This window comes from Acanthopagrus latus, chromosome 14 (assembly GCF_904848185.1).
Source record: "Acanthopagrus latus isolate v.2019 chromosome 14, fAcaLat1.1, whole genome shotgun sequence".
NCBI classification, from domain to species: Eukaryota; Metazoa; Chordata; class Actinopteri; order Spariformes; family Sparidae; genus Acanthopagrus; species Acanthopagrus latus.
Window position 1 is genome coordinate 15,571,979 of NC_051052.1, and position 16,053 is coordinate 15,588,031.

Consider the following 16,053-nt stretch of genomic DNA (forward strand, 5'->3'; position numbering starts at 1 on the left):
ATGATTAGTGTATTTATGGATAGGTTGATCACAAGAGGAATAAACTATGATGGTAATTTAAAAAATTATATATATATACACATTTATATTTATAAGGTTCAAGATTCAGCGGCAGTCTGCAGACATATCTGCCGCCGTACCACCAGACTACGAAGCAACTTTCTTCTTCTGGCTGTGAGACTCCTGAACTCCTCTGTACTCCACCATAAAAAATGTATTTTGTTGTACAACCCCTGCATTGTAGACTGCAGAATAAATGAACCTTGAACCTTGTTTTAATTATTTTGCTTTGTGTTGGTTCAGCAGACAAAGTCAAGAGACCTGATAGCAAGAGCTTTCAGATCGTGATATTTCCCTTGAGGAGGCTTTTCTGCTGATCCTCCTCCGCAGGGACGTCAGAGGTCAGGGTAGAGTGTATTTCAGCAGTCTGACGCTCACTCTCACGCCAACACTTTAACACTAATTGCTCTTCTACCTGCGTGTCTGTTTTTATGAGTTACCTGTGAGCTGACAGTCGTCGTTGGAGCCTGCAGAGTCCTCCTGGTTGGGGCTGAGTGGAGGGCTGGCAGGGGGGCTGGTGCTGAAGCTGGCGTAGCCCAGGGACGAGCTCACCTCGCTGGGCTCACAGCTGTGGTTGACCGGCCTCTGGACGTCCAGGGACGAAGACAGAGAAGTGCGTTGTTTGGGCTGGATACAAGACAGGAAGGAGGGAAGGACTATAGTTAGGATTACAAATAATATTGATTTCTGAGGCTTCTATGGAAACTTAAGTACAATAATCTCTCTTATATAACTGACTTGCAGGTTCATCAGATTCTTTTCCTTTTATGACTTTAATTGTATTTTAATTTAACACATGTTAAAAGTAAATGATTTCTTTGAAAGTGTCTCACAGGCACCGCATTTTGACTTCCAATCTGAGACATACCAAACAAACTATAACACTGCCAGCCAACTCTAAACTTCCTGTGTTCAACTATGATAAATACTCCTTATCCTCATGTCAATGTCGTTTATAAATTAATAATTTCCTTTGTTTTAGTTCCTCTGTTTTTCCCCCTCCACGTCATGTGGCTATGAAAGGTTTGTCCACTAATTGATGTTGTTGTTTGCAGCTGTCTGTCATGATTAGGCACAGGATGATGTGATGTGAACATTTCCTGTCACTGTCCAACCAATTTTTGTGAATCACAAAATAAATCCTGATAATCATCAACATGTTCTTAAAATTGGGAATATTGCATTACACCCACTGGAATCATACATTTGATACTTAAGTACATTGATTGACAGACTGACCCACCGTGACCAACATCTAGGCTCCATCTGAGGGCTTCCTGCACCGCTCACAGCTTCACCCTCCCTCTTAAAACAAAATGATGGGGCCTCATCGTCAAAGACTCATATTTCTCATCTAATGTGAGCGCTGCAATAAATATTTATTAATTCATAAAATGAATTTGCTCCTGACTGAACTTTTTTTTACGACATCCTCGATGACTGCGCAGTGTAAGCCGGCATGTTACTGATCATCTACAGTATGTATGTCACGCAAGTTGTGTAAGACGGCAAGCTATGACTGGTCCAATATGTAGCTCGCCATTTCATCTGGCAAGTCACGCCAAGAATGTGCGACTTGTAAATTCAGTATGATCCCTGTTTAAGTCTGCAGGGGACGGCCGTAAGTCGACGCTCTTTCCTCCTAAATGTTGAAATCCCTGCACACGAATTCGTTTTTTTGGTGACACGTGAACATGAGTGTGATGTTATTAAGATTTATAGATGCCAATGTGGATTATGTAATGTTAAATGTGAACGCAGGTAAGAAAAATGAGAGGTAGATGATGATTTGCATACAGAGAGTGAGACAGAGTGAGAGAGAGAGAGAGAGAAAAACTGTAGACTGGCATCTGGTAAACACATCTTACATAATGAGGCATTTGCAGTTCTCAACAACCTGCTGCTTTGCTTCACAAACAGCTCAGGCAGTCAAAACCCTGCTGGTGTGTGTGTGTCTGTCTCTGTGCGTTTGTGTGTGTCAGAGGATGTAGGCAAAGTGAATCGTAAAAGGCGAAAACAACATCCCCGAAATGTTGCGACACATGATAGACGACCTTCGCAAGACCTTCGGTGTCTTGCGTGTGACTCAAGGCACAAAACCTCTGACAGTGCGAAAGAGAGGAGAGAGGAGAGAGGAGAGAGAAGGGGGCAGAGGATATGAAAGGAAATGAAAAGCAGAGGAGGAGAGGAGGCTCTTATCCATGCATGGAGCACTCAAATTGGGCCTTGAAGAGTCCTCAGATCGGCTGAACTGAAGTGGAAGAAAAACAAAAGCAAAAATCGAGAGCAGGGAAATATTTTTCAGCAAGAAAAAATGGACAGGGGGGATATTTTTCAAAGTTCTCCCTGTCGGTGAGTGAAAATGAAAGCACTGAAGGAATAGAGGGGAAAGAAGAGCAGAAGAAAGCAATGAAGGTAGGAAGTAGTGATGCACTGCATGTATCGGGCCCGTCGCTTTTATTTCTGGCTATCCGCCTTTAATAAAATTGTAGCTGATTAACAGAGCAGAGCGTACAAAGCCAAAAAGCTTTCACTGACTTAACAAGAGCAACATCTGCACACTTTGATTTAGTAGTTGGCAGAATTTACTGTTAAAGTTTGTTTGAGTTCAGCTGATAGCTTACAGAAGAAGACGGGAGGGTGTGAGAGCTAAACATGACGCAGGTGTGGATGTTTTGAACAGTTTCAAGGAAAAAACAAAAACAACAAGACTGCAATTTGTAATAGATGTTCCTAAAAGTGGAGGGGAAAACTCAGAAAGAAAGAAGGGAGAAAAAGAGGAGAGAGGTACAGTAGTAAGGAAAAGACTTGGTCATAATAAGAAACAGTCGGAAGAGAGAAGGGATTAGAGTTTCGGATGGAAGGAGGGAGGGATGACGGGAGCAAATTAAGGAAAGGAGAGGAAGGTTAATGATTCAAAGAAGGAGGGAGTGACGGAGGCTACAAATAACACATCTCTTTCTTTTAGCACTGTACACAACTTCGTAAACTAAAGGAATGTTCTTAATAATCATCCATCATCTCCTCGTTACTGCTGTAATTCAGCTAGTTGATCGGTATGATTGTATTTTCTGCCGTAACTTGGTTTGCTGATTTCTATTTTTGCATTTTTCTTTGAAGTAATCTCGGCGTCATTGTAAATCAGAGAGGCCCTCGGCGACAATATCAAATAACGGTCGAAATTAAATTAAATTAAACGAGAAACCAGAATTCTGCAGAGGTGACTTTCATCACTGACAACAAAAAGTTTATTAAAAGGAACAGTTTTGTATTTTGCTGGTGTTTTTTTATGTTTGTATAATTAATATGTGCAGCTACCGCCGGCGGCTGTTAGCTTAGTTTAGCACAAAGACGGGAAACAGAGAATCCAATGCAATCACTGCCTCAGGACGGCAGGCACACAAGTGTCGTTTACACGCTTCAGTTGTAGCGTAGATTAAACAAATGATATTTAATACAATAATATAACTTTTGTTATAACTAAGCTAACCTTGGCTGCTGGCTGGCCGACACGAGTGGAATCAATTTTCATCTACAGCTTTACTCTTAAGGCTCGCTTTGTCCTGCTGTGTGTTTTTTCCTTGAATATACGCGGATGAACAAACATCGCATCAGGACATTTTCATACACACATCAGTCGATCAGAGACAGCCTCAGTGGAATACACATAGAAGTCCAGTATATAAGAGGCCCGACCACAACAGCTGCAGCAGAAATGCGGCACACTCGACATAAAGATGGACTTCAGTGGGACTACAGTCGGTGGGGAATAAAACATAGCGGCAGCATCCTGCAGAGACCAGGGATGTTTTAAAGGACCAATGCATCAACCAAACAAGATCACAACGGCTCAGAGAGGCACCGGGGAATAGGGCCGTGATGCATGAGCCCAACGGGGGGAATCAGCCAGACCGGGCAAGAGGGGAGCTTGCTGTCAAAAAACGTGTATTTACATTTTTTTTTTTTATGACTAAAATCTGACAAACACACTCATATCGAACAATATGCCGCAACGTACCGCGTGAATACAGAAACAGGTTCTGTGTTTTTCTTTGCCCCGGGCTTAACAACTAACAAAAAAAACAAAAAACAAAGGACCCAAAATAAATTAGATGAAACAGCAATGAGCCCAGAATGATGAAGTGCCCTAATGTGACTGTGTGTTTCATAGTGGGAGGTTGAGGCTGTTGTGCTCGTGTGTGTCTTGTTTTGCGAGCCATCTCATGTTTAATGAGTTTAATAACAGCTTCAGCTCTTCTTATTCATCCTTTAAGCATCCCTTATATTCCTGCACTTATCTCTGTATGTATCTGGCATCTTCTGCTTTCCAGCAACTCAAGGCATTTGTTTTTCTTGCACCATGCACATCGACACACAACAAAACACGCTGGCCCACTCGCTGCAGCGCCGGCTGAGGCTTAGCGTTAACAATGCAAACGGGCAGCAGGCTAATGAACATGTCATGGCCGATTGGAAGGGGATTAATGAGCGCCAGACACACAGTCGTAACAGGCGCACACATACGAGCAGGTTCTCCATGCCTCGCTAAACTACAGCAAAAGACATTTTCCCCGCCTCGAACAGCATCCCTGGGGGAAAACAATGCCATTTAACACTCCGCTAATGTGTGTGTGTGTGCCGGGCCGCCAATAAATGACACACCCATTAGCTAAAAAATGTCACTTCCCCAGGTGAGATGTGTTCTGCAGTTTGGTTGCTCGCATTGAGAAGTGCTCATTTCTGTGCAGAGATAATCATGATAGTCATGATTAAAAGATCAGATAAGAAAACATAATGTATGATAATTTTTTATTTTACCAAAGAGTGCAGAGTTATTAATGCCAAAATGTTGCATTTCCCATTAAATCTCCTAACTGGCTGAATAATTTAGCAACTTTACACGAGCAGGGGACTGAAATGTAATTATCATAATGGGTTAATTTGATATTTTTGAGTTGCTGGAGCAACTTGTCTTTTGTTAACAGTAGCCCTGAGTTAATGACGCAGCTGGGTGTGGAGCAGTGCCTTCTGTAGCCCGGTGATTTCTGCTTCTCTTCTGTTCTCCCGTCTCCCCCTTTTATTCATTGGCCTCACGCAATGACAGAAAGATGTAAACACACAAACTCAGAAGCTGGAAAAAGCTCAGAGGAGAGGAGCGGGCGGCAAGAGAATAGAGAATAAAAGGAGTAAACATCCAAACTCCCCTTCCCCCCCCAACAACATCCAAAACAAACTTTAAACTGCAAACTCTTGAAACTATCACTTTACTATTCAGCTCTTGATTCTGCGTCCTCACTATTCCTCTGATACATATTTCTTCCATCTTTTTTCATCTGGTGATCAAGCCTCATTTTTTAGTATCCGAAAAAAAAAATGTTTTTAGAAAGTTTTACCCAGGTGAGCCTCTCAGGTACTGGCACACTTTGAGACAATTTCAGTGACATTAACATTTATAGTGCCCCCTCGAAAGGCTCCAACATGATTCATGCAGCCGTTCATGTAAGTGATCCTTTTCCAGACACACATGCCCCGTCCCTGCAGCGCTGCGCCGCCGCTGTGTTCCCTCTCATCCCTCCACCTTCATCACCAGAGCTGCTGTCGACTACAAGGAGTGCTGACACGCTGGTTTACAGAGTCTCTTTTCCCCTTTTTGTAAACTGTTGGAGAAACAAATAAGTCATCTAATAATCTTCCAGTCTCAACGGTCTCTCAGCTGGTCACGATAAACGTGATGGTGCGAGCTGTCATGGGGAATACATCAAGCCAGTTATTGCAGAAAAAAAAGTCTGGTTCTTTTTAAAAACAAGGTGAATGAGATGTGTGTCCGTCAGTACAATTATCTAAGAGTTTTCCAGGTAAGTACGGTTTGTTTGGGCTGGTGTGAAGCTGTCAGACAAACCCTGATGCAGACCAAACAACCACACCCAGGACCCCTCTAAGTAGCCATATTAGCTTCAAACACACCTAATTTGTAGAGTTTGTATTATTTTCTTATAATGGTGATAAGTGTAAATTTACAAACTTGCTGAGTTCAAATTCATTTCCCCAAATCACACAGTGCACCTTTTTAAATTCACGTTTAGTAAAGTAGTATTAGGAAACAGCCTGTTAAGTTAGAGAAATATTTGCATCATTCAGAATATAAAACATTTGAATCAAAGCTGAGAAGTTCAGGACTGTTGAACTCGATAAAAATGACACTGGAGCTTTTCTAGACGGCTTGCATTCGGCTTTTGTTTCCATCCACAAAGGATCCATTCTCCAACTGGAACTGTCTTTTCATTCTCCCATCATCGCTCTCACTCCACTTGGGCATATTTACTCTTATCATTAGTGTAATGAAACAGTCTCTCCCTTTGTAAATCATCTAAAAACTGGGAACCACTCAGTGAGCTTTAGCTCACCTGCAGTCTGTTACAAAGTACTGAAGCAGCCATCCTGCAAAATCTATCACGGCACCCAAATTAAAATGCAGCGCAGAGGCCAGTGAAGACTACAAGTCCTCTTGGCTCATAACTAATGAGGTGAATGAACTGTATGATTTATTAAAATCAAAATGTTACATATAAATCCCTTTCACAGAAGTGGAAAAGACCAGGAAATAGCTCAGATGTGTGACTCCCACTGGAGGGCTTTTGGTGTTAGCTTGAGTCAGTTCAATTAGCAGTGTATGACCCACGCCTCTCCTCCTGGGCTGTGGGACTTCTGCTGGCGGGGAAGGCAAACCTCTTAAACCACCAAAACACTCTTACACACACTCGCGAGGGTCTCCTAGTTGTCCCAGCAACTTGAAAACGTTCAGGTAGAGCGCAGGAAGCCACCAGCGGTGATGAGTGGAGTCATCGCCCGAGGTATGTGAACATAAATTGATTTCTGCTTCTCACTCCTCTCCTTTCTCGTCCCCCTCCTCTGCTGCCAGCAGCTGCCATGATTGTTATTGTTTATTGATTGTGTGTGCAAGTGTGTATTTGTACACATGTGTGGTCTTTGCACGTTGGCTCGATGAAGAGATGGCACCAATGCAGACTTCCCTACTCATGGCACTGTACAGTGCACACGTGTAGTGTGATTAGACAAAGATCCGAGCATATTTGCTGGAAGAGTAACTCACTGGAGCAACACTGTCAGTAAAGGTTCACTGAGTGACTGTGTGTGTATTCAGCACAAATACAGCCTCAGAGGCTAACTGAGTGATGAGTGTGAACACATTAATGAGCTCTGAATGCCAAAGTGATTAGTGATCTGTCTATGTGTCGTATTGAAAAGGGAGATTTTCTGTTGAGAAAACAAACGTCTGATGGCTCCACAAGTTGTACTGATGAAAATATATTATGATGGTGATGAAATAATGGTTACCTAACTGCAATATAGCGCGAGTTTTATGTTGGTGTTGATTCACCGTGGGATAGGTAGTATCAGTTCTATTACATTAGTCGCAAATAAGTCGTTTTGATCGATTTCATGGAGTAACAACAATCATTTCTAACAAAACTTTAACAGTAAGAGCACATTGTCCATAATTTCATGTGTTTCCTGTAGAGCAGAGGATGCTGATTTTAAAGAAACGGATCAAATCATCGGGAGGGATTTTTTTGTTAGGTATACACTTACTCCACCAACTCCAATCACATGAACCACTAAGAACTTTTGCTCCACAACAACAGCAGTCAACAACAATTTCGACCCTTCTACAGATTTCCGATGAGATGTGGCCCGGCAGTTTGTTTTAAAAAGAACATGTTCAGGCTGCCAGAGCCTGGGAGTGATTCCTGTTATTGTCTTGTTTGTGTCCTATAATTACGCTGTCATCTCCAAATTACTCCAAACTGATGTTAAAATTACCCATATCACCTTTAAGTTCACTGGATCTGTGTTGGTCAAAACAAACAATCTTGACTCCGAGAATAGCAGGAAAATCGATATCCTGTTATTCATTCAGGCGATACTCCTCCAGCAGATCCTCTGGAGAGACTTTTAACACAATAAAGCTGCTGGCCTGCTTCTTAAATCTCCTTATATTCATCTGTGTGACAACTGTGTCATAGCCTGTGCATTTACCATTGACTGCGTTGAGTGTGTCTCTACATCCTCTCAACCTCTGCATGGGAAAACGATCTACAACCTCCGTTCCTCTGAAAAGCCTCACAAACGCTGCGTTATCTGCACTCAGTTATAATTGTATGACTGTGTGTGTGTGTGTGTGTGTGTGTGTGTGTTTGGTCAGGAAAGCTATCTACAACATGTGTCATTGTGTACACTCTTGTATGTGTTCATACATATGCAGCGCAATGTGTCCATGTGTGACAGCTGATCTGAACAAGCACAATGCGCGCTATACTGTACATTTACATTCATGTCTGCATCAGTGACGCCCCGCCGTCACGCTCGGAGGACAAACAGAGGAGCTGTTCTCTTAACTACATTCCTCAGCAGCGTGGTGTAGTTAAACTACTTTTGTCATGCTGCTGTAGCTTAGCTTGCTACATTTCTCTGGGTGGTAGCTTCGGTGTAGTGAAGCTTAATTTAACGTAGCTGGTAGCTTAGCTCGCTACACTTTCCAAGTAGCTTGCCCAACCCTGCATGTTTCTTAGAGATGCAACAAATACACACATCACTTCTGTTTGAGCTAACTTTGCTTTACACTAAAGTGCAGAGCTCTGCAGTAAAGTCCACCTCCAATGTTTGTTTATGTTGAATTTGTTTTTAGAGAGGCGATGATTCAACTTTATGGTCATTTTGGAGGCTGTAATTTAAGACTGTATTGTGTTCTACAGAGAGGGAGTTTCTAAAATTTTCTCCATCACATTAACACACTAAATCACTTCTGAATTAGAAAACACCTCTCAGCAGAACCCGCCATAAACTACCTCCACTAAATTACCATAATGTTGAATCAACATCTCTATAAAAACAGTTTTAAGGAACATTGAGCACTGTGCTGTTGTTTTAGACTGCATTAGTTTTACCTACCTAATAAACCGGCAACACTTTTTTCTTTTTTTTTTTCGTGACCTGTTTTAAAGATACAGTAGGTTCAAACAGGGCTGAGCAGCACAGACAGATGGAGGATGGTGGAAGTCTTGAGAGGTGGACAGACACATTATTGATTTTGTTTTGTTTTCTCATGGAAGTGGCTGACAACAGCTAAAATATAGAATGTCTCGAGCTTTATTCTTTAGTCATCACAGGTTTTGCAGTTTTACAAAGGCTGTGCTCCACTCTGCATGACACATTTGAAGAGATCCCGAAGGAAAACGGACCTTTTCTAAATCACTTTAATGTTTACATTTTATTACAGAAATGTAAGTTTCTACAAAAAGGTTTTGAGATCTTGTTGGGTTAAGTACCAGAGAAACTCTCCTCATTAAGTAGGTAGTTATACAGCAGAATAAAAGAGCTTCTGAAGTTGTTATTTTTCAATGCAGACTTATTTCTGTCCACTAAAAACACCTGATTCTTAAATGAAGAACCACACATTCGTCCCTGAGAAATTTACAAATGATGTTGTAAAATGCCAATGTTAAAGAAAGTTTAAAAAATCTCCTGGATCCGTCCAGATCTGCAGAAAAAGACTATGGGTAGTATTCTGGGAGGAGACCCACCCTCCATCCAACTTTATTGGAAATAAATCCAGTATGTTTTGTTTAAACAACATATGGAGATTGGTGAAAGCATAATCTTGTTGGCTGAGGTCGCAAACAAAGTTGCAACTCTGTAAAAAGGTTGAAAATATTTTATAACGTGTGGGTTGAATAACTTCTTCATCTGAATGGGATCTAGGGTGATGGGATTTTGGTGACGAGCTTTGGAAACAAGTTTTGTTACGAGGTCACGGCTTCTTCAAAGCTTCAGGATTTCTCTTTCAGAAAAAAAAAAAAAACAGTTGTGCAGCTCTGTGACGCAAATGTAATGTTAATACATGAAAGGCACAAAATGGGGTTATGCAAATACATTAGCCTTATTGAAATGAATGAAGAGTCAGCTTCTCCGACACAATGGTAATGCTGATCTGAATGCAGCTTTAATCCTCGTGCAGCTTTCATGAGTAGAGTCGGCTGAGGGGACAATGTCTAGACTTTAAGGTCTAAAATACAAATTGGTGCTTACAAAAATAAGTATAAGCGAGGTATAGAGTGTGTGTGTGTGTGTGTGAGTGTGTGAGTGTATGTGTGTGCGTGCGTGTGTGCGTGTGTGTGTGCGCGTGTGCGACCATGTGATTGTCTGAGATACCACCTTAAGCCTCTGTGGGTGCAAACACGAGATATATCATGTGTTGACTCTCACCAGGAATCTCTCCTGGGCAAGTCATGGTTATTAAAATGTGTTGCTGAGACACACACACAAACACACGCATACACACACACACACACACACACACACACACACACACACACACACACACACAGTATGACACTGAGCCAGTGGGTACAGCACTGATAACCCCAAGATGCTGCCTCCGTCCTTCTTGCTTTCCCTCTTTCTTCTTCATCTTCACTTCATCCTTTCTAGTATTCCCTGATTCTGTCTGTTCACATCCCATCTGCTCACAAGTGTGATCAAGAGCTTTTCTAACATGTCCAGCTGACATTTTGGACAAGAGAGCAAGGCAGCAAGGCACAGAGAAACATAAAAGAAGACCCAAGTACGGAGCCCATGGATTTCAGTGATCACATGCGTGTTTTATCGTCACGGCTGGCTTGAGGTCAATGCAGCAGCAGCATTAACAGCACACGAGCTGAATAATTTCTTTTAAACCCGGATTTAGACAGATAAATTACACTGAACACATTGTCTATTTGCAGCAACAAGCCCTGGGGAGCCTTGTTGCAGGGGGGAGGGAGGCTTACACACTGTAAAAAATGTGCAAAGAGTCTCACACTAGTCTCCAAATGTTATTTTGCTCACATTCAAAGAAAATCCCAAAATTTGTAGCCAACATGAGCGAACATGAATCATTAAGACTGGGGAACACCAGCTTGCCTCCGATCTTGCCTGTCTTTTTTGCTCATTATGCAAAAATCAAGGTGTATAACCATTAACCGTGTCTATGTGACAGACTGTTACAGGGCCTGGAGTCGCCGCTTGTTCCCTCGCCACCTTCACAAGACTCTTAGAAAGCTGCAAGCCTGTATCCCCTGCTTCTGGCCTTTAAGCTAAAGTAAGCTACCCAGCTGCTGGTTGTAGTTTGGTATTAAGTGGTATCAACCCTCTCATATAACTCTTGGCAAGAAAGCAATCACACGTGGTTCCCCAAATCTCTAACTTTTCTTCTAACAAAGATACTATTCATTCTATTATTCAATTCACTATTCAAAAAGCGAAAAACTACAGACAGCTACACTGAGTAACATCACTCACAGTTATGACGCTATTCACCTGTAGTCTCTGCAGTAGAAGATAAGGCAATAACACTGAAAAGAAATAATATGAATGATGAAATAAATCTTAGTGATTAAATCAACATTTGTCAAGTATACATAATGCAGTGGCTCTTGGCATCTTTAATATCAAGATCCCTGAAGAGACTCACAAGCAATTATTATAAAATGTTCTCCAAAGCAACCTCTACAGAAAGAAAACATCACAGCTAGAAATTATTCAATACAGAATCTCAATACTGTTTGCAAAAGAGCCGTAACCCATCGGATCAAATCATCCGAACACTGTATCACCGTTTACAAACTCCACATGAATATTCCAACACTCAAAACAAAAAGGGTCTATCATGGCGTGACACTAGCCTCTTCTATACATGCTGCAACAGTCATGTGTGTGTCTGTGTGCATGTTTATCCCGAGCTGCCGGGCATACACTGTGTACTGATGCAATCGCCGGCGGGAGGAGTAATATGAACTAAAATGAATTCTAGGGAATTAATTAGGCGTTATAAAATTGATCTCTGGTGCTCCTTGATTACATGCGGAGGCCCGCTGGGCACCGCGTGCGCTCCCTCTACACACATCAGTTAATGTGCCAAAGATAGGACTGCGATGATGGGGAAGATGAGAGCAGAGGTGATGTTGGAAAACAAGGAGGGAGGAAGAGGACATGTTGATGTGAATAAAGGATATTTAGAGCGTAGGTAGCAGGTGAAGTTGTGGGAATCCATTTAGTGTCATTATGAACCCTAAAACTCATAACTTTCCTTAAAGGAGACCTATTATGCTCACTTTCAGGTTCATATTTTTATTTCAAGTAACTACTAGAGCAGGTTTACATGATTTAATGCTCAAAAAACACATCCGTTTTCTCATACCGTCCAGTGCTGCAGCACTATAATCCCCCCTCCATCTGAAATGCTCTGTTTTAGTTCCCGTCTTCTGAAGACCCACCCACAGGGACATCCAGGCTCCTCTGATTGGTCAGCTCACACACGCCTGACCTAGCACGGTTAACAACAGAGCAGCTGTGCTAAATCAATTCTTAAGGGCCAAACTAGCTGCAAAGCATTAATTACGAAGTGTGATGTCACAAAGTCACAAAATCAAAGGCGGGGCTACTGACGAGGCATTTCAGAAACAGTATTTTCTGTGTAATATTATATTTTAAATTTGAAGCGAAAGAGGACTGGAGAGCAGAGAAGGCAGAAGAAAGGGACAATCAAAAAATACTGGAAGAGGACAAAGACAGGAAATTGAAGGTCACAAAAAGACAACCAAAATAAAAACAGGAAGCAACAAAACCCAAACCCCAAACCATGACAAAACCGGGTTAAAGTGTAAAAGATAAAGACAGTGACAAGAGCCTTTATCTTGTTTAGTTCGTTCAAAGAAAGCTGATTCACAAGATTATCTCACCCCAGTAAGTCTTTTGGTTACGCTTCAGTAAAGTAACATTGCATATTTATGTAGCTCCACAGCAGGTTTGATTCTAAAGTGTTGAGTCGCATCATGTTCAGACTGAGAAAACAACTGCCTCTAATTATCAAGGTGCGAAACGCTCACACTGTGTGCGTCTGATACCATCCTCCCAGTGACAGAGGTGAGAGGACTAAATTACTTGCATGTCACTAATGAGCCTGATTTGTTGTTGCATTTGAATTGCTGAATGTTGAAATTATTCATGATCAGTGGGAAATTATTAATCTATTCTGTTCCTGTTGTACAAGTCTGTAACAGAAGAAACAGACGTTGATGTTGTTCTGAGTGTGTGGGTAACGTGGCCCACTTCTGATTTTATGATACTGATACGCATTATTGGATATTTCTTTAACGCTACACTGGTTTCCCAGGAGCACCCTTCCCAGAAATAATGCTATTGCAGTATTTTTATTAGATTCTGAAAAGTATGCATGAGTCATTTCTGTATCATCACTTCAGCTCTGGATGATGAACCCAGATTAGCTTCGGGCTGCCTGGTTGCTGAATTTTGACAATCTGCTGGATTTGAATTCTCAGTCTGGATCATATTTAGATCATACATCTCGACGATGGAACCGATAGTTTAAAGGATGTAACATATAAAGTCCCCTTCACTAAATACGTGTTTTCAGGCTCTGGTGCAAGCTTACTCAAGTTTTTGTCCAACGCAAAACAAAACACAACTGGCAGCTAAAGGCTAAGCTACGCAGTCTTAATAAAAGAGAAAAAGTTTCACTAGAAATGTGTTTTTATTTGAAAAAAATTGAAGGTGAGTGCAATAAATTGTCAAGACTAAGCTCCCACTCACTGCAATGATTCATCACATCAGGGCACAGCAGGGTCCCTGCACCAAAACACACACACACACACACACACACACACACACACACACACACACCGTTTCATCTGCTGTCGTATGCTGACTGTCTGCAGCAATCAATTTGAACATACTGAGAGCTGTAGCTCTAAAACACTTAAGTGGGCGTCGGGAAGCGAAATAGGGAAATGCTGCATGTAAAGTGTATCCCTTAAACACTCACAATGGCTGCCACCCTGGTACGGCACACGTGTTGTGTTTGTTTACTTGCCTCCCCCTTTTCCTCTTGATAATACATTCAGTATCCAGTTGTTTATTTTGAATGAGGTAGAGGAGGAAGTGATGGGCTCGGAGGCAGCAACCCAGTTTGAGCAAATGCAAACCAGAAAGGCTTTTTTTTGTAAGGGACTGGGTACAAATGCAGCAATGAGATACAAATATATACATTTCATTATGCTAATAGAATTGAGAATACATTGTGAAGCCAGTTATGACCAGTATTGGGTTGATTCCTGCCAATGAACAGCACTGCTGAAATTACTGATGTAAACGTGAAATAGAAGTGAAATTGATGGAAGTAAACAGAAACATTTGACAATGCAACTAAATAATGGATTACATGAATGGCAAAACTAACACATTATGTTACTCAAGACAACAACAAAAAAGCGAGTACTCTAACCAATTCTGATCATGACCCAGGGAATGCAAACTGAACCAAACTGATTTACATTCCTAATAACAGACATTTTCTGAGTCCTGAAAGTTGTCCCCTAAAAGTGAGGCTGAAATATCTCAATCGCCCCCTGGTGGCTGGCTGTGGAATAGCTCTAAAATCCCAACCCATCCATGGAAACAATAACTGTAATTAGTTGTAATCACTGTAAATCAAGGTACATGTCAAATCATTTTTGATGGTTTCTGTCATATAAGTAGTTCTCATAACACTGATGTATATTTTGAGTGTTAATTTTTCTGATGATTTTGGCTTTAATTTGGCATTTGATGCTATAAAACAGGGTGTGCAATGTCATGATTGAACGGGCTGGTGAGCAGGAAGGAATTCAGCACCACAACACCCCCCACCCCATCACTACAACGCTACAGGCTCCAAATGATGTCACCATGGCAGTATGGCAGCCCTATATCTTTTTTTTTTGTACAGTGGGGGGGCATGGAGACCATCTTTATATATATATATATATATATATATATATATATATATATATATATATATATATATATATATATATATATATATATATATATATATATATATATGTCAATGAACCCAGCAAGGGTTCAGCTTTCAAATGCAGTATATTGGTTAATCTGAGTTTCCCTAACCAGAATGTGACTCTAATATACAGTAATATGAGTGAGTGACAGACAGAGAGGAGATTAAATGAAACAATCAATCAGAGGGAGAAAGAAACAGACATGCGATATTTACCAGTGTGTGTGTGTGTGTGTGTGTGTGCGTGTGGGTGCAGGTGTTTAAGCTCCTTGTAGGTGGATACTGTGATGTTCAATAATGCATCAGGTGCCTCTGCAACACATTCATTAGTGTGTGTGTGTGTGTGTGTGTGTGTGTGTGTGTGTGTGTGTGTGTGTGTGTGTGTGTGTGTGTGTGTGTGTGTGTCAGCACGTTCACCTGTGGGCGGATGACTCTCTCGATGTTCTTCAGGGCCGTGTCGGGGGAGGGGGGGGAGCAGTCTGGAGTTGGGCCCGTTGTGCAGTTGCCATGGTTACTGTGCTCCCCCTCACTCACCGTTACATGGGACAGGTGACCTTGGAGAGAGAGGTGGAGAGAGAGAGAGAGAGAGAGAGAGAGAGAGAGAGAGAGAGAGAGAGAGAGAGAGAGAGAGACAGGTAGAGAGAGCACAGATTTGTGAAATCACCGTCCGTTCAACTTGACACAGAGCTGATATTTCTTTCAAGATGGTCTGATTTGGGGATCACTGTTGTGATTGGCCAGTTGTCGGGGGTTTCATGACCTGCATCCCTCTTATTCATATATGTGACATTTCAAACTGAATTCTGGGAATTACTGAGATTAGCTTCAAGTTTACCAAGTTCTTAGCGATATTACCATACTTGCAACATGCAAGAGAAATCACCACAGCTGAAGAGGGCATACTGGAAATGTCCAGCCACACCAATTTATTCCAGGTAAACGTGAGACAAAACAACAAACGCACCTTTGTTGTTTATGACTGTCAAATAAGTAAGCTTCTGATCAAATTGCCATGATCTCCTCAAGCTCATACATTCTAAACACCAATGAATTGTATAGTGTGTTTTGTTTATCAGTAG

At 41.6% G+C, this 16,053-nt stretch overlaps 1 protein-coding gene across 9 annotated transcripts in view; it reads right to left on the reverse strand.

The window, feature by feature from the left end:
• Positions 1–16,053, reverse strand: part of anks1b (ankyrin repeat and sterile alpha motif domain containing 1B) — a 228,106-nt gene that overhangs the window by 81,129 nt on the left and 130,924 nt on the right. For all 9 annotated transcript variants that reach the window (XM_037122295.1, XM_037122294.1, XM_037122297.1 and 6 more), the window contains 2 exons: positions 15,392–15,528; positions 501–687 (listed from right to left, as the gene is read on the reverse strand). In XM_037122295.1, the coding sequence (XP_036978190.1) occupies positions 501–687; positions 15,392–15,528 (324 nt within the window). The remainder of the gene's footprint in view (positions 1–500; positions 688–15,391; positions 15,529–16,053) is intronic.